General features: G+C 33.2%; 1 protein-coding gene across 1 annotated transcript; it reads left to right on the plus strand.

Moving 5' to 3' along the window:
* The first annotated feature begins 9,032 nt into the window (after window positions 1–9,032).
* LOC129000693 (uncharacterized protein K02A2.6-like) lies at window positions 9,033–13,028 on the plus strand. Its single transcript, XM_054427657.1, has one exon. It carries the CDS (start codon window positions 9,033–9,035, stop codon window positions 13,026–13,028), a length of 3,996 nt encoding a protein of 1,331 aa, XP_054283632.1.
* The last annotated feature ends 6,139 nt before the right edge of the window (window positions 13,029–19,167 follow it).

A 19,167-nucleotide genomic window follows, 5' to 3' on the forward strand; every position in this document is an offset into this window, starting at 1 on the left:
GACTCCATTCACATTAATACGATTACCAATCGTGTACGATTTTCACCCGCGTAGCAACCGTAGGTGACCACGGTTGGTATCCTACTCCCGTACGAGTAATAACCGTGTCTAGAGCTGGGACCGTGTGGCCATTCACCTATTACTTAAAAAGTAAATATTAAGGGTGCGTTCTACCTCAGCTCGGAAATCTCAGCCTCGGCTTCAGTTGCTATGTTGAACCATTGGACAGTGCCGCGAGAAGCGCTTGCAGAGGTTTTCATGATTACTGTTTTCAAATTAACCAATAATGATAGCTACGCACTCTATACGGCTTACATTTGTTCAAATACCATTCTATAGTTCTGCGTTTTTCAAATTTACAAATAAAGTTGATTCAATAAGTTATGGCTTGTTGAAAAGATCTTTTTTCTTGTCCTACAAATTAAGTTTATAAGGTGTGTATTAAAAATAAATAAAATAATGAAACGCAGAACTATAGAAAATTTCATCCTCTTTAGTATGAGACCTTAACTTTGATTCTACCTCCAATGTAGCAAGTGAAAACAATAATCTTGCAAACCCTTGCATTCGGTTGCGCGTCAGGGGTAGAGCGCACCCTTAATGGAAATTCGGTGACAGTGTCTAGAATTTGTCCGGTTAAAAGGGTTAGCTGAAAAATAGCTGAAACATTGTTTAGAAAACCAAACGTGCAAATAATAATCTAATTCATCACCTATTGGCATACATTCGAACCAACCTCCTAGTCCCTAAATACCCTCTTACGTATGTGGATCAGTCTTAAACATTCATAAATGGTTAGTACAACCGTTTAAAGATTATTTCAAGAAGGTAGGTTTTATAATAGAGACATTTTTTGAAACTATACACTCAATCATTAAGAGATATAAACAATATTTATTTTGTATATAAAACAAATCCATGAAGTCATACGATTTATTATACGGTATAATATTTTATATTTCTACTTTCATAAAGGAGCAGTCCATTCTAAATATGTTTTGTAAATTTAAATATATATTATTTACTAATATTTTTAAACACGCTTTTTCATGTTGCTTTCACCATATGAGAGCTGTTTTATTTTAACTAACTGAATAGTTAAACAGTCATATAAACACACATTGTTATCTGTTTCTAAGCCTTCGAATGTAGCAAACGAATTAATTTTAAGACTTGCAATACGACTAATTTTAATAGGCAAGCATTTTTCATTTAAACTTTTTCTCTGCTCGTGTGAATCGCAGGGAAAATTGTCGCATACTGTTAGAAAGATACTATCCGGTAGATGTGCAGAATCCTTTTATACATTGAAATGGGCAAAAAAAAAACAGAAAAATGAATTGAAAATTTAAGAAAAATTAACATGGACCTTATGGGTTGCCATGCTAGGGACAAAATAACAATGAAATATAAACAGAAAATCCAAAAATGGAAGAAATTCCAATCAAATGTTTTATTCTCAGGGTGGGGTGAAAAGTCTATACATTACATATTTTTGGCCGAGTTTTCGGCCAATGGACGACCTTTAGTGTACATAAAATCGTATCTAGTAAACAAGTAAGATATGTATTTGTGTTATTTGAGAAGACTATTATTAAGAATGAAACCGTGGTCCCCTGATTGAGAAGGTTTGCCGCTATGTGGTTTTTAAACATATTTATAGATTCTAAAAGTTTGAAGATATAATATGTGCTGTCAAAATGTCAACTAAAGAGCAGGATTTAAAATTTTACTTATTTTCCTGTAAGATTAACATTTAACCCCCTATTTTGGATAATCCTTCATGAGTTCTCGAACCAGCAAGAGCAGATTATAAGAACTGGAAATGATGCGGTTTATACGATAAAAGAAAATCAATTTTATATCTTATTTAAATATAATCATATTGTAGATATAAAAAATAATTAAATACAATGTATACTACACTATTTTCTACAACAATTCGTTACTAAAGATATTCAAGTACCGGTACCAAATTATCATTTCAATCAAAATTCCTAATTATCAAGAAATAATACAATCGTGCAGGTACAATATCTTAATAAACAACGTAAATAACAATTTATACACCAAACAATATACATACTAGCACCTTTACATAAACGGTGCGAACAAGATAAGAATCTCAATTAAATTACAATTAAATGATTACAGCTTTTATTATACAGAACATTACACTCCTTGTTATTCTTAAGGAGAATAAATTAATTATCGTGATTTACTTGTATATGTATATATATTTTTGATAAAACTTGACAAATCTTTTCATGTCATTGTAAGCTATTGAAAATTCAAGTAAATAACATTTTTTCACCTTTTGTTGCAGTGAATCTAAGTACGATCTATTCATTGAAAATAATACTATTTAAATTGCAAATAAATCCAACATGCTTGCTAATATATATATATATTTTTTTTTAAGTCGGGCAATTAAATGAAAAGTCACTCAGTTGATAGGTGTGCTGCAGGGGTGGATGTTTTTACTTGACCTCTCAATTTTTTCTGTAACCATAAGTAACTACGGGTGGTCTATAATGTATCAAATTGTGCTGTTGAATTGTACAATAACATGTCCTTGACAGTAAGCCAACCCAATCTTCTCGGTTTACAAAACAGTTTGTTATCTTTTCAGTATCACATTTTACCTTGTTATTAATAAAATACCCCCGCCGCAGCAAACCCGCAGACCAAGCAAATTTCTATTTACCTGCTTTGATTTCTGATTAAATCTATTTCAATAACAATATGTTTAAGTACTTAGGTTTGCTTCTACAGGGAGGGCTATAAAGTATTTTTTTATTAAAATATTATTACCTTAGTATAAATCAATAAATTTGTCAAGTTGATCAAAAATATATCCACAAACAACCAAATTATAACAAGTTTACTTAATCTCCATAAAAATGTTAAAATGAAAGTTTTTTTTTAATTTTCTCCGTTACCAATTATCATACAAAAACACTTTGATATACAAAATTATTATTTTTTAATCTCTTTTAAAAGGTTTAGAGAGAAATTGGAAAATTTTATGTTTTGAGGGGCAAAAATAGGAAAGATCAATTTTTACCACATAAAACCTGTAAAATCCCTTTTCCCATGGTCTGATTGTACCGGTTTGCAAACTCTTTCGAATAGATGTACATGGCATGTATGTATTTATATAAAAAATATACCATAGTACCCATTTTAGTGAATTTCCCTGTAGGGAAGTAGCTATTACCGTAGGTGGATAGGTGGCACGGTAAGACAAAGACCTAGACTCGGGGCCGATTTAATTTTTCATTTTGATGTCCCCAGAGGCCAAAAATACCATTCGTTCAGATTTGCATATATGTATAGAATTGTATATCTGTACATATTTATAGTATATTGTATATTTGTCCGTGAACGCGATAACTTGAGTATTTTTTTGTCCGATTTTGATGATATTTGGTTTAAAGGTGTAAGATGGGATAAACTTGAATGAGTTCACGAACCAGCATGATCGGACCATGGGAAAGAAGTTTTACAGGAGGTTTTATGTGTTAAAAATTGGCTTTTATTATTTTTGATTTCAAAACATAATAGTTTCCAATTTCTTTCTAAACCTTTTTAAAAAGCTTAAAAAGATGATTTAATATATCAAAGTGTTTTTGTACGATTATTGGTAACGGAGAAAATTCAAAAATTGTTAATTTTAAGTCCCTATCTTATTCTTATAGAGAATACTGTAAAATGTTGAAGTTTGCTTGTTTATGGATATTTCGATCAAACTTGGCAAATTTATTTGTTTATACTAAACTATTAATATTTTAGAAAGAAAAAAACACACTTTATTTGTGCCCTTATAGCAGCAAACCTAGGTATTCGTTAAACCTAATGTTATTTAAATATATTTAATTGAAAATCAATTCATGTAAGTGGAAATTCACTTAATCAGCAGGTTCGCTGCGGTGAGGAATTTTTATTATTATTATAATAAAAAAAAGGTTACTATAGCTTTTTTATGAATATTAATTACAGTACATTAATCCTAAATGTGTACATTATCCAATATGAATTTGAACGGATGGTGTTTTTAGCTGCTGGAGACATCAAAACAAAAAAGTGAATTGTTCCCGGGTCCATGTCTTGTCATTAGCCTGTGGTGATAGCTGATTTCCTAAAACCTTTTTACTTTCTCCCCCTATACGGAGAAAGTATTGTTTTCGTCGGAATTTTCGAGTCACAGTTTTGATTGGATGTATCCGTTTTGAGTCACTTTTTGCCCCTATACATAGTATATGGAGAAAGTATTGGATTCGTAAAATTGTTTTTGAGTTTGAGTTTTGAATGGATACATCCATTTTGGGTCCCCCTGAACCCAAAAAAAGTGGTTTTCGAAAGTTATGTCTGTGTGTCTGGATGTGTAGTCTACAGTGTTAGAAACTACACCTGTAGTCTGATTTAGATGAAGTTTGGTGGGTAGGTTTAATCCATGGTATCTCCAGGCGTATTTTTTTCATTTTTTAATGTGTTGATTTTTAAAGGAGATTTTCTTATAAAAACCCCATTAAATAACGTAAAAATCAGATTTTCTAAAAAATGGACAGAACAAACAATTTTGATAAAAAATAGTATGTCGTAGCCCTTTAAATTCTGTACAAAATGTACAGTTAAAAAGTTGTTGTAAATTATGTTATTTTCCCATAAAAACTCGATAAATACAAATACCCCCGCCGCAGCAAACCTGACGCCTAAGCAAATTTCCATTTGGCTAAATTGATTTTCAATTGATCTATTTAAATAACATTAGGTTTAACGAGTACCTAGGTTTGCTGCTACAAGGAAACTAATAAAGTGTGTGTTTTAAGTAAATAATAAAATGAATATATATGCCAAGTTTGATCAAAAGATATCCATAAACAAGCAAACTACAACATTTTACAATATTCTCCATAAGAATAACATGGGAATTTTAAATTTACCATTTTTTTAGTTTTCTCCGTAACCAATAACCGTACAAAAACACTTTGATATACTGCATTGTTTGTTTTTTTAAGCTCTTTAAGAAGGTTTAGAGAAAAATCGGGAAATTTTGTGTTTTGAGGGTGTTCAAAAGTGAGAAAAATCCATTTTTACCCCATAAAACCCCCCATAAAACCCTGTTCCCATGGTCTGATCATGCTGGATCGCGAACTCATTCAAGTTTATCTCGCCTTACACCTTCAAACCAAATTTCATCAAAATCGGATAAAAATTACTCAAGTTATCGTGTTCACGGACACATATATAAATATATCTTACTAATATTATAAATCTGAAAGTTTGTGAGTTTGTGTGTATGTTTGTGTGTATGTTTGTGTGTGTGTTTGTGTGTGTGTTGCTCAATCACGCATAAACTACTGGACGGATTGGGCTGAAATTTTGCATGATAATAGCTCACATTCCCGATTAACATTAAAGCATATTCTTATCTCAAAAACCCTTTCGGGCTCCGCCCCAGTGGCTCTGTAGTTCCCCATGTTAATCTTATGATTTTTCATATTTAAAAGGAATTAATGAATGTTAACAGCTGTTTCAATTAAACAAGTTGGTTCTGTTCTATGATGTTCAATAGCATAAAAGTTAAAAGGATTACCAACAGGGTGCAGCACTATTAATTTTTTTTTAAATATATGACAACAGCTAATTTCCAACCAAAAGGTGAGTGAGCGTAGCGAACGAACTTCAACCAGGAGGCGAGTTAGCGTAGCGAACGAGCTAACCTGAATGCAAGTGAGCGCAGCGAACGAGCTCCAACCTAAAGGTGAGTGAGCGTAGCGAACGAACTTCAACCAGGACGTGAATGACCCATGCGAATACTTATGAAGTTAAACGGGGCGAAGCCCGCGGGTACAGCTAGTATATATATACATATAAAAATTTGAACGAGTGGTGTTTTTGGCCTCTAGGGACATCAAAATGAAAAAGTAAATCGGTCCCGGGCCTAAGTCTTACCATGAGACCTACGGTAATAACTACTTCCCTATAGGGAAATTCGCTAAAATAGGATTTTAGAAAAAGAAATCGGTATTGATTTTTTAACTTAGCATGTTATGGTCCTTAAAACATTAAATGATTTTTTATGTTTTTTTATTTTGATTTTTACTTAGGATTTTCCTATAAAACCCTGTAAAATATCGGAAAAAATCGAATTTTCTCAAAAATGGTACGAACGATTTTTTTAAAACTTAGTATGTTATAGTCCTTTATATTCTAAACAAAATAGTACAAGCCCCATTTCCGTAAAAAATACTGTTTAAAAGTTATTGTAACTTATGTTATTTTTCCATAAAAAAACATAAATAAAAAAGTCGGACTTTTTTAGAAAATCTGGTTTTGATCGAAATAATATGTTACGGTCCCCTCATTGTTGTAAAAATTACGGTTTAAAAATTATTGCAATTTTTGTGATTTTTCCTACAAAATTATTATAGTTACTCCCACTGCTGCTTAGCCATGATAAAAGTTGTTGACAAGCTTATATGAGAAAGTATGTGTCAGATTGCTGATACGGTTTATTTAAAACAATTTTGACAAGTATAAGTTTAAAAAGTATAACGATGCTTGGATTTTAAAAATCGGTTCATATGTAACTATGGTATTACAATACCCCAGCACAACAATAACGGAAAAATTAAAAATATATTCAAATCTATTACGTAACTCTCTGTGTAATATAGCTAGTTTTAAATACAGTACATTTATAATTGAAAATTTTAGTTGTCACCTCTACCATTTTTAATTAGTTTTATGTGGAAACTTTAAATTTTAACTTAATACTTTGTACTGATATAGTTCTATTTAACCACAAATCATGTACCAAGTTTGTAGTTAATACTCTAAGTATAGACTATAGTATAGTCTAAAGTGATGCAAGAGAAGTAAGCATAAAACGAGAATGGTACTACTGTAATAATCTCCATAAGGAAACTTGGATAGTTAGTTAATATTTCATAAAAATAGTTGCGAGAAACATAGTATATGCTATACAATAAATATGTATTTTCAGACTCACTTTATATATTATCGTCTACGTTTTATTTTTTATTTTAGGTCAGTGAATAATCCTGTATCATTACATCAAGTTAGGTCGTTAGTATTAAACTTAAACCAGACATCCTAAATATACAGTACTTAATGGTTTTGAATAAATGAATCTATACAGTAACAATTTCGAGCACTTTAAAAAACAAGTGCCTAACCTTAATACTATGAACTATAACCCCTGTTGCAGCAAACCTGCAGACTCAGCAAATTTCTATTTGCCAGAATTTATGTTTGATGAGATTAATTGTTGATTGTCATTTAAACTCATTACTTTCAAATAAACTCTCCATTAGGATAAAACTACTTTAAATATCTCAGTTACAAATAGGGGTAGGCAAATAATTTGGTATTCTAAATGTTATTTTTAAAGTCTAATGCAGTGATGATAAAAACATATACGTCAACATTTTAAATTCCATGGAATAACATAGTCACATACAGTAATTGAAAAATAGTAATATTTAATAAGGCGAAAGTTATACTTTAAATTAATAACTATTTATACGTCTCTTTTATTTTCTGAATTGAATTATATAATTACTATTTCATTGCCTATCAAATAAAAAATAAGGACTTATGAATATCATTAGACCGAAGCATAAGGCATTTGGAATGTTAAAAGTATTTAAGATATTATACAAAAATTTGAGGTGTTCTAGGAAATTAAAAATAGAATAGGAAATAGTGCAAAAACCTAATAGCTGGAGTAAAACTACATTTAGAAGTTTTTCAAATTAAGTACAAATAAGTTTCTCCGATTAAATTACAGTTGCAAAACAAAGCCTAATATTCCTTTACATTTAGGCCTAAATAATTGATATTAAATCATAAACAGCTTTAACTACCTACCTCATAATAGAGCGGAGTGAAAACGTACTCTGTGTTGTTGCCTCCAGAGCTGACCGTATTCTGCGCTTCTTTGGCAGAAATGATAATCTCAAAGCGGAAATATATTTCCGGTAGAGCAACCGGTAGGACACCCGGTAGGGCAGCCGGTAGGGCACCTGTTAGCTTCTTGGCAGTAAATAATTAGCCCACATCCGCAGTACTGAAGTTTTGCAGTATACACTGTTCTAGGAGCGGGTTCAAGTTACACTGTGTAGAAACTCGAGAAACCTAGTGATAACCGTTTGAGCACAGATAAAACATACTGGTTTGAGTTATTACTGAGTCGATTTTCGGGTAAATGATTTCTTTGTTGTCTTATTTTTCCTGTTGCATTCAATTGGTTTTCATTAAACACATATACACATGTTCTGTGTGAAGAATTTGTTTACGTTTGCGTCCAGATCAATTTTAAATTATGATAACAGAGATTTGCCAGCTTCTATTAATACAGCGTAAAGTCGGATAAGTTTATTCCTAATAACCTTCATACATTTATTTTCATTATTAGTTAACCGTTGTTTGTAAGGTATCCTGTGTTTTCAATTTGATATGACATTTTCTAATATATTAGTAACCTAATATCGTAATTTCCTTTATTGAATTTTCAATATGATATTGCAAATTTAATGGTAAATTTGTTATTTAATTAGTATTTGTAATATCATGGATAAAACATACGTTAGTCTATGGTAATATTACCTGGAGGGTAATACTTTGGGCAATTACCAAAACTATTAACTTCATTTTTATCAAATGATACATTAGTCAAATTAACCAACCTTGGATACAACCTGTTCCGTTCCTGGTCAGAACTATTTTCAGGGATTATTTACGCCTGAGTGTTTGTAAGGGGCTTAATTATTTTGCCTAAATATGAAATTACCGGTTAAACGATAGGCGTATTATTTACTTCTGTGTGTATACATGTGTTTGTAAATGTAGGATTATTGTTACCAGCTGAGTTATGAAGTATGAATCATCTGCTATTTTGGTTTGTTTACATTATTTGTTTAGTTTTTGTAAATAAATAGTTTTGGTTGAGTTTACTTAAAATGAGTTTTAATAATTAATTATTCTATATTGGCGACGAGAAAATGCCGAGGAAAACAGACCAGTCTCAGTATAGGAGTGTAATTGACTGTAGTAACATGACTTGCATACAAGATAGAATGAGCAGATTTTCATTTAAAGAGTATAATAGTGAACAATTGTGGGAAGACTACATAGCTCGTTTTGAGTTGACCTGCAGAGTTAAGGGACTGGGTGGTGCTAACACAGAAGAACAAGCGGCTCGGCGAGATCTTCTATTGGCAAATATCGGAGAGGAGCACCTCAGGGCACTGTCGGACCAGATGTATCCAAGGGCCTGGGAGGAGTGCACCTACGACGAAGTCAAAGAGGAAGCCAACCGGTTGTTCAAGCCTACAAGGACCCTTTTTGCAACAAGGTTTGAGTTCGAAAGAGCAATAAGAAAAGATGGTGAGACATTTATTTTGTTTTATAACAGATTGAAGTCTTTAGCTAGAAGTTGTAAATATGGAGATAGCTTAGATGAACGAGTACGAGATAGGTTTGCAGTAGGAAGCAACTGTCCAGAATTTGAAGTCGAAGTCAGACAAAGATGGCCCGAGGGAGTTAATAACCGAGGTGAGCGTGTTAAGTCAACAGTAGTACTAGAGTTAGCTCAATCTATGGAACGAGCGAGAGAAGAAGTTTCCAAACATTCGTGTAAAAGTGAGATTCTTAAAGTAAGTGACAGTAAGGAAAAGAGGAAACCAGAGGTACAGAAATATACTGGCTTCAATAGGTGTTATAGATGTGGGTTTACACATGACCCTAGTGAAGATAGGTGTCCTGCTATTTCTGCTGTGTGCAAGAAATGTTCAAGGAGAGGCCACTTCGCAAGAATGTGCAAAAGTAAACATAATTTTTTCAAGAGAACAGATGGTAATTTGAGAAAAGTAGATGATTTTTGTGATCAAACTTACGATGATGAGTGTAGTTCTGATATTGATGTTAGCGGAACACAAATTAGGTCTGTCAAGAGTAAGGTTCCCAGAGCTACGATAGATGTAGAATTGAACGGGTATAATGTTAGAATGGAGTTTGATTCAGGAGCTCGGGTAAGTGCTATAAGTTTGTCTCTTTGGGATAAGATCAATTCAAGTGGCGAATCTCTAAAAAAGACGTCTGATGTAATCACTGGCTATGGGAAAAATAAGCTAGAAGTCATGGGTAAGGCTTTTGTGGACGTTACTTTACGTAATTGTACTAAGCGATTGCCAGTTATTGTATTACTAGAAGATGATGTTCCATTATTTGGGTTGCCGTGGAGTGTAGCTTTCAATCTTAGTTTGCCTAGGGAAGTAAGGGTTAGGCGTATTGATAATGGAAAGACAAATAGTAAAGAGACAGGCAAGAATGAAGAAAGTTGTGGAAAAGAGTTACAAAAAGAAGTTGTGACATTAACTCAGGAGTTTTCTGAACTCTTTCGTGATGAGCTAGGAACGATATCTGACTCTAATGAAGTTATCCATCTAAAAAGTGGAACAAAACCTGTATCTTACGGGGCACGACGAGTTCCATTCCCCTTAAGGGAGGCAGTGGAGAGAGAATTACGGCGATTAGTACAGGAAGGAGTTTTGGAAGCAGTGGATCCTTCCGAAACACCGATAGAATGGAGTACCCCAACAGTCAACGTAGACAAGGGTGGAGGTAGAGTCAGAATCTGTGGCGATTTTCGTACAACCTTGAATCCAAACATAGTTCCGGAGAGACACCTCTTGCCGACCTTTGATGACTTGACTTCCAAATTAACTGATGGAAAGATATTTTCAGTGATAGATCTTCGAGACGCGTACTTGCAAATGAAAGTACACCCTGAGTCACAAAAGTATCTTACAATAGCAACTCATGTAGGCTACTTTCGCTACAAAAGGTTGCCTTTTGGTCTTTCCTCAAGTCCAGCAAAATTTCAAAGGTACATGGAAAGTTTACTAAAAGGACTTAATGTTGGAGTTCTACTTGATGATATAATCATTTCTAGTAAGGATACGACCACCCATATAACCACTCTTAGAGAAGTTTTGAGGCGGCTAGAATCAAGTGGAATAAGAGCAAAACTGTCAAAATGTAAGTTCTTTCAGAAGTCTGTAAAGTATTTAGGTCATACAATAGATGGGAATGGTATTCATCCCTCCGAAGACAAAGTTGAAACCATAAGACACGCACCAAGGCCAAGAAACGTGAAAGAATTACGAGCTTTTCTAGGGGCACTAAATTTTTATGAAAGGTACATACCTAATCTTCATGCGATCGCTTCGAGCTTGCATAAGCTGACTGGTACGAAGACTAAATGGAAATGGACTGACACCGAACAAACTACGTTCGACAAGTTGAAGAATATCCTGTCATTAGAGAAGACATTAGTTCCATACGACATATCAAAGCCGATCATTGTTGAATGTGATGCTAGTGAACAAGGGGTGGGTTCAGTGCTGTTACATTTGATGCCGGATGGAACGGAAAGGCCAGTCATGTACGCCTCGAGGACACTAACGGAAGCAGAAAAAAGGTATGCTACAGTTGACAAGGAAGCACTGGCGTTAGTTTTTGCCGTGAAGAAGTTTCGACAATACCTCAGTGGAAGACATTTCAAGGTGAGGACGGACCACAAGCCACTTGAAAGAATATTTGGAATGCATCGAGATCTTACCAAAGTAGTAAACAACCGCTTGGTTCGTTGGGCTTTGTATTTAATGGAGTATGATTTTGAGATCCAGTACATCAAGGGACAGGATAATTGTGTGGCTGATTTTTTGTCTCGGTTTTCACTCAAGACACAAGAAGTATTAGATCCAGATGAGAGAGAGATTCGAGCATTGGTTCAGGAGAAAATTGACGTAGTTTATCAAAATCATGAACTTGTAAGAGAGTATAAGAAAGACCCAAATATGAAGAAACTTACAGACTACCTGGAGCATGGTTGGCCAAAAGATACAGAAAGCTTGCCATCATCTATGAAACCATATTGGAATAAGAGAGAAGAGCTGACATTAGAAAACGGCATAATCATGCGATTAGGAAGAATTGTGGTGCCACAGATTTTGAGAGAAAATGTATTGAAAGAACTCCACAAAGGACATCCTGGAATAGAGGCCATGAGATCCCTATCAAGGTATTATGTTTGGTGGCCTAATCTGAATAAGGATGTTGAGGTTTATGTCCGTAGATGCCACCCTTGCCAGAGTAACCGATCATTTGACACAGAAGTGCCTCTATATCCTTGGAATGTGCCAAGTGATCCTTGGGAGAGAATTCATCTCGACTTCGCAGGTCCATTTGACAACCGATTCTGGTTAGTAGGAATCGATGCTTACTCAAAATGGGTTGAGATCGAAGTTATGGACCGTACGACAACTGCTGCTCTTGTAAATAGATTAAGGACTTGGTTTTCGAGGTATGGTATTCCTAAAAAAATTGTATCCGATAATGGCACCCCATTCACGTCCCATGAGTTTAAGACTTTTTGTAAGAACAATAACATATGTCATGTCACATCAGCGCCGTATCATCCAAAGACCAATGGTTTAGTGGAGAGGATTATCAGAACCTTCAAGAGTCGATATAGTGCTTGCAAACAAGAAGGTCTCAGTTCATCACTTGCACTTTTACAAGTGTTGCTTGCGTATCGAAACACCCCACAAAAGACCACAGGACAACCACCATCAGTCCTTTTCTATGGTAGAAGATTACCAACAGCTTTGGATAGGTGGAGGTGTAATAGCAGAGAGAGAATAGAAAATCAAGTGTGGCGACAGAAGTACTACCACGACTTAAAATCCAAACCAAAGGAGTTTTCTGCCAAACAAGAAGTGTGGGTTCAAAATGAAACGAAGAAGGGCTGGAGACCAGGAACAGTACAAGAAAGGACGGGAGAGCTGTCGTACACAGTTGTAGTTGGGGGAGATGTAAAGAGAAAACACGCTGACCAGCTGAGAGCAAGAGAAGGTGCAACTGATCCACCTCAATGGAAAATGCAAATGGAAACTGAAAATGATGATGTACATAGTTTCGGAAACTCAGCCTAAATTGGGTGGGGAGAAATGTAGGATTATTGTTACCAGCTGAGTTATGAAGTATGAATCATCTGCTATTTTGGTTTGTTTACATTATTTGTTTAGTTTTTGTAAATAAATAGTTTTGGTTGAGTTTACTTAAAATGAGTTTTAATAATTAATTATTCTATAGTAAATATCCGACAAACATCACATGGTTGGATTTATCTAACTACAGTATTATAAAGCTGGGCTCAAATTGACCAAAAATAAAGCTACAGTTACGAGGATACGTATAGAACTGTTCCCGCTCCGGTATTGAGCTAGGGCTCTGTCCCGTGGGCACTCAAGTTCCGAGGTTAGAGTTTTTAAATTAAATATTGATTGGTATCAATGATAACAAAGAACAAACCCACACAGTTTGATTGCAAACAAGCAGAACTGTCACAGGTAAATAATTATAATATACAAAAATAAAAATAAAATAATCCAGGTTTAATTAATTGGTTAATTAAGGTTCAGAGTGTTTTAATTAACCCTGTTTGATAATTTTTTTTATATTCCAAAATTGTAATGCTGCCATTACCACTGTACAATAAATATTGATTTTATTCGATATGTTAATGTCATTAGTATAGGATTCTTTAAGTTTGTTATGTTTATGGTCTATACTGAGTCTATTCTAATATTTGTGAAATGCTGTAATAGTATATTAAGTTTCTGGCTCTGGAAATAGGTTTTTACCGGACGAGTGTGGTCAAATCAACACATTTTAGCCGAGTTGCATACTATATTTTATGTCATTCTACCTTAACAATAAAAAATCTATACAAATCCTGATATATTTCCACCGACAAAATGACTAACAATCACTACCCATATCTTCTAAAAAGAGGTTATGTTTTCGTTTATAATCGCTTGTTCTTAAATATAATCTGCTGGTTGGTGTCTGGTAAAAACTCAATACAGTACAATAGTGTATAATAAAACCCCGTCCGATTAAGCTAGTGGAACAGCTATTTCCAGACTAGATTCTTGCGTGATAAGTTTATTCATGGATATTATATTGGTTAAGATTTTATAATCATTGCCGTATAAACCTAGGCTTTTATCCTGCGTTTTAAAGGATTAATTCTTATGAAAATCAATTCAGACAAATGGAAATTCACTGAGTCGGCAGGATTGCTGCGGTGGAGGTATTTATATATATTTTATGTGTAAACAGTTAACACTATCGCGATATTTTTTCGTTTACAGTACAAACCATTCACCATGTAATTAGATTATACATTAAAATCTATTATTAATTTTGTATCCTAGGTAGCTTATATAAGTTTTCACTGTCTGAGCTGACAAAAACGTACTACTGTATTATCAAACTACTCAATACAGTTCAATTTCGTATTTAAATTAAATGGTAGATGCGAAACAAATTTTTTAGACATTTTAAAAGACTGCCAAAATTGTCTCTTTTGTATACACTGACTTCGTTAAACAAGGCACGAGTAAAACTCCTACTAATGTGTAAACTAGTGATTTGTAGGTACAAAAGTAATAAAAAACTCTGATGTGTAACAAATCATTGTTATATTTCCAAAATAAGAACTAAATTGTCTATGTGCGAGAATAAATGTCACTTGGCAAAACTACTACAATACTGAGTATTTATTTTTTAATCTTATACTCCTTTTGAAAAGGCCAAGCAAAATTAGTATAAAGTTAGGGTATCAAGCAAACATAACCTCAGATTTACGTTTCTGGTTAACATCAAAATAGAAATTACATTCAGTGTAAGTTTATGTGGTGCAATTTCTTCAGATATTGTTCTTAACTCGCTCCAAATAAATAGACTTATTTAAAATTTTAGCAGGTTCATCAATGATAGATGCCTAATGATAATGTTGACCATATAGTACTGAATTATTAATTTGCTTGTTAATCCACATTTGTAAGTATTCATTTGTAAATAGTATTGTGATTTTCTTTCAACGAAGCCATTATCATATCGTTGAAAATCTTTGTCGTGTTTTTGATAATTATTGACAAAAAAGTTTTGGTCGATTAAATAAGAGCATTTCCTAGTTGTTTAAGCCACCCATGGAGTTCCTTTTCATTAATGTTGACACACGTATTTTTTAGTTAGCTGAAGAAGCGTAAAGGAAAGAAACACCCCTTTGGGTTTTACAGTAATGTTTGAATGCTCTCCTTTAATTCATATATACAATTTTAGTATTCACCCTGCATGTTAGGTAACTATTTCACGTTTCATTTAACAATTTGAGCTGACACTCTGGTGTCACACATTTACTTGCTGAATGACTATCAAAGATTTATAAACACTCTTAAACTTAATTCATACTTAAACAAAAGTTTTATTCGAACAACTTTTAACAATCTATACGTTTATTTTACTAATAGCAGTTTACCTTACAAATGGAAAAATATTTCCTCTAAATTTCAAGTGTAAGGTAATTATAACAACATAGTAATAAGAACTGAAAAACGTACACATTTAATACATGAGTATGCGTTTACTCTACCAATAGAAACAAATCAACAACTGTGGTTATATGCCGTTTGCTTAGTTACAGGATTTAAATGTGATATTGTTATGTCACAGATTTGAAACAACCTTGACCTTCTATTATTATTGCAGTCTTTGATAAATATTTACATACAATTATTTTTTATTGATGATTTTCGGGCGGTTTTAAATGTTAGTTGAGATGCTAACCTAAAGATGACATTGAAAAGGCACTTGATATATTTAAATATTTCGAAGAGATCATAATCTAAAAGAGATCTTTAATTATTAGGTTTTTAAGGTGAAGGAAATATGAACTTAGTTTGAAGACACAAAGCCCCTAAACCCCCTTAAACATAACCAGTTATTTGAAAGTACAAAGGACACGTCAAATAACACTTTAAATAATATATTTACACCTATACTGTTTACTTACAAGTCGGTAAATACATGAAAGGTGGTAATGGCGATCGATTTCAATTGGACCCTCCAATCATCATCAGATCCAACAAGCAATTTACCTTTCATATGTACTTATCGTCTTGCAAAGTTATTTATCCAGTTATTGCAATAAAAAAAAGTAAAACAAACTTTCTATTATCCATGATCAATCACACCCGTTTCAATAATTTTTTTTTTGTTAGTAGTGCAAAAAGCAGCATTAAAGCTTTCACACTACACGGTTAAAACAACGTAAATATGTAAATACCCCCGCCGCAGCAAACCTGCCGTCCAAGCGAATTTCCATTTGGCCGAATTGATTTTTAATTGATCTATTTAAATAACATTAGGTTTAACGAGTACCTAGGTTTGCTGCTACAAGGAAACTAATAAAGTAGTGTTTTTTTTTAGTAAAATATTGATAGCTTACTATAAAATAAATAAATTTGCCAAGTTTGATCAAAATATATCCATAAACAAGCAAACTACAACATTTTACAATATTCTCCATAAGAATAACATGGGAATTTTAAATTTACCATTTTTTTAGTTTTCTCCATAACCATTAACCGTACAAAAACACTTTAATATACTGAATTGTTTGTTTTTTTAAGCTCTTTAAGAAGGTTTAGAGAAAAATTGGGAAATTTTGTGTTTTGAGGGTAAGAAGTGAGAAAACCCAATTTTTACCCCATAAAACCCCCCATAAAACCCTGTTCCCATGGTCCGATCATGCTGGATCGCGAACTCATTCAAGTTTATCCCGCCTTACACCTTCAAACCAAATTTTATCAAAATCGGATAAAAATTACTCAAGTTATCGTGTTCACGGACACATATATATATATATATATATCTATATATTTTGTTATTGTATACATCAATGAGGGCTACTTTAAATGTTACTAAGCAAATCAAAATACCACAGTACCCTAAAAACATTTTATTTTATATTACTTACATGTTTCGGACATTAATGCCATGATCACAGTATAGTATATAACCTATTAGTTTCTTTTATTTACAAACATTATTAGATATTTCTTATTAAAGAACAGGTGATAATTTTTATGTTAAGCGAAGGAGGTGTTTTCTTTAAGATGTATAATTTCATTGAATATTACGTTTTGATTTTGAATTTGTGTCAAGTTTAGTAAATTGTCTTTGTCATTAACATGATGAGTATAAATATAAAAGTCTTCTTTTGTATTCATTTTTTCACCTTTATTTTCAACATCCAGAATGTGCATATTTTTATTCATTTCTGAGTATGTATGGTCGGTCTGAAGTATATGTTCGGCGTATGAGGATTTTTGTGTTGTCATATTGTTTGATCTGATTGCCTGTATATGCTCTTTGTACCTGACTTCGAATGTTCGACCTGTTTGACCAATATAGTATTTTTCACAGTTGTTACATGATAATTTGTAAATTCCTGATTTCTTATATAAATTTGGTGGGTTGGGTCTCGGATTTGTTCTTTTTTGAATGATGTTGAAAGCGTTATTCCTTGTTTTATAACTTAGTTTAAATTTTGAGTTCGGTAATGTCTTTCTTAAGGTTTTGTTTAAGGATGAGCTGAATGGAATACATATAAATTCTTTCTTTACGTTTTCTTGTTCTTCTACTTTCATTCTTTTTGTTTTTTCATTTTTTATTAATTTTTCAATCATTTTTTCTTTGTATCCGTTTGTTCCTGCAATTCTTTTTATAGTTTTCTTTTCTATTTCAAAGTTGTCTTTAGACATTGGTATGTTAAGTAGTCTAAATACCATTGATTTGAATGTAGAAATTTTGTGTTGCCAAGGATGGTTTGACTCAAATGGAATGATTAGGTCAGTTTGGGTAGGTTTCCTATATATATTGAAATTATGTCGATCGTTTTCTTTAAGGCGGTGACACACTATCGATCTTTTCCCCGATCAAGACCCCGAACCGAGCAGGGAGAAGGGAGAAGGGAGATAAATATCAGCAAAATTTTACTCCGAACATTTCCCCGAACATGACCAAGACCAGACGAATTCTACCGAGCGCGGCAAAAGGAAGTTTGGAGAGAGATAGAGAGTGTGTGCGAGTGAGAGCGCGGAGGCAGTGCCGTGGAAGAGGTTATATCCTATTGATTTCTATTGGTTTTATTCATTGAAATAACGTTACAGAATGATAATTTTAATTGCCTTTAATAATATTTAATGTTTATATTATTTTTGAAAGAATTTAAGTCAACATCAATTACTTAATTCAACCTTAATATTATTGATATAATTGATTTAACGGTTTCTACACTTTCAACCTTGACCAAACAAACCACAAACATTACATCTTAAATGATTATAATATATAACGGCAACATATTACCCAACATTTATTTATTTTACCAATTAAAGAGTTTAATTGCCATATTAAATCAGAACTATCAATGCTAGCGCAGGCGGCCGCTTGGTGCGGCGCTCGCGACGATGTACGGGGCAAAAATGTACCGTGACACACTATCGTACATCGGACCGTACATCGGACCGATCTTTTCTTTGATCTTTCGCCAAAAAACCGCCTCCAGAGCGCTCGTCTCCCTGCTCGGCCTGATGTCTTGTTCGGCGTCTTGATCGGTGTACGGACCCGTGACACACTATCGAACATCCTCCCTTCGACCTCCCTTCTCCCTTCTCCCTGCTCGGTTCGGGGTCTTGTTCGGGGAAAAGATCGATAGTGTGTCACCGTCTTTAGTAATTGTTATGTCTAAGAAATTTATCTTCTTTTCTTGTGTCTCCATCGTAAATTTAATTGTTGGGGAGATAGAATTTAAGTATTTAAAAAAATCTTGATATGAGTCTTTATTGCCGTTGTATAAGCATAATATATCATCGACATATCTATACCAATAGATTATATCTTTTTTAAATGGATTTTCGTCGTTTATGATTTTTGATGATTCTAGATGCTGCATATATATGTTTGCTAGAATACCAGAAAGTGGAGAACCCATAGCCAATCCTTCTAATTGTTTGAAAATTTTGCCATTAAATTCAAAATAGCTTTGATTGATTGCTACTCTAGCTAGTTTCATAAGATCATTTAACTCATTTTTTGAAACCTGTTTATTTTTGTTTAAAATTTCTTGAAGGATTTGAAGGGTATCTTTTGTAGGAATATTTGAATACATATTAGTTACATCAAAAGAGATGAAAATTGCATTTTCAGGTATTAATTCAT

This window comes from Macrosteles quadrilineatus, unplaced genomic scaffold (genome assembly GCF_028750875.1).
Source record: "Macrosteles quadrilineatus isolate MER2022 unplaced genomic scaffold, UCM_ALF_1.0 Scaffold_1__1_contigs__length_201487025, whole genome shotgun sequence".
Classification (NCBI taxonomy): domain Eukaryota; kingdom Metazoa; phylum Arthropoda; class Insecta; order Hemiptera; family Cicadellidae; genus Macrosteles; species Macrosteles quadrilineatus.

Bases quoted from the DNA above. Each gene is read 5' to 3' on its own strand.
- LOC129000693 (XM_054427657.1), top strand. From the start codon at position 9,033: ATGCCGAGGAAAACAGACCAGTCTCAGTATAGGAGTGTAATTGACTGT.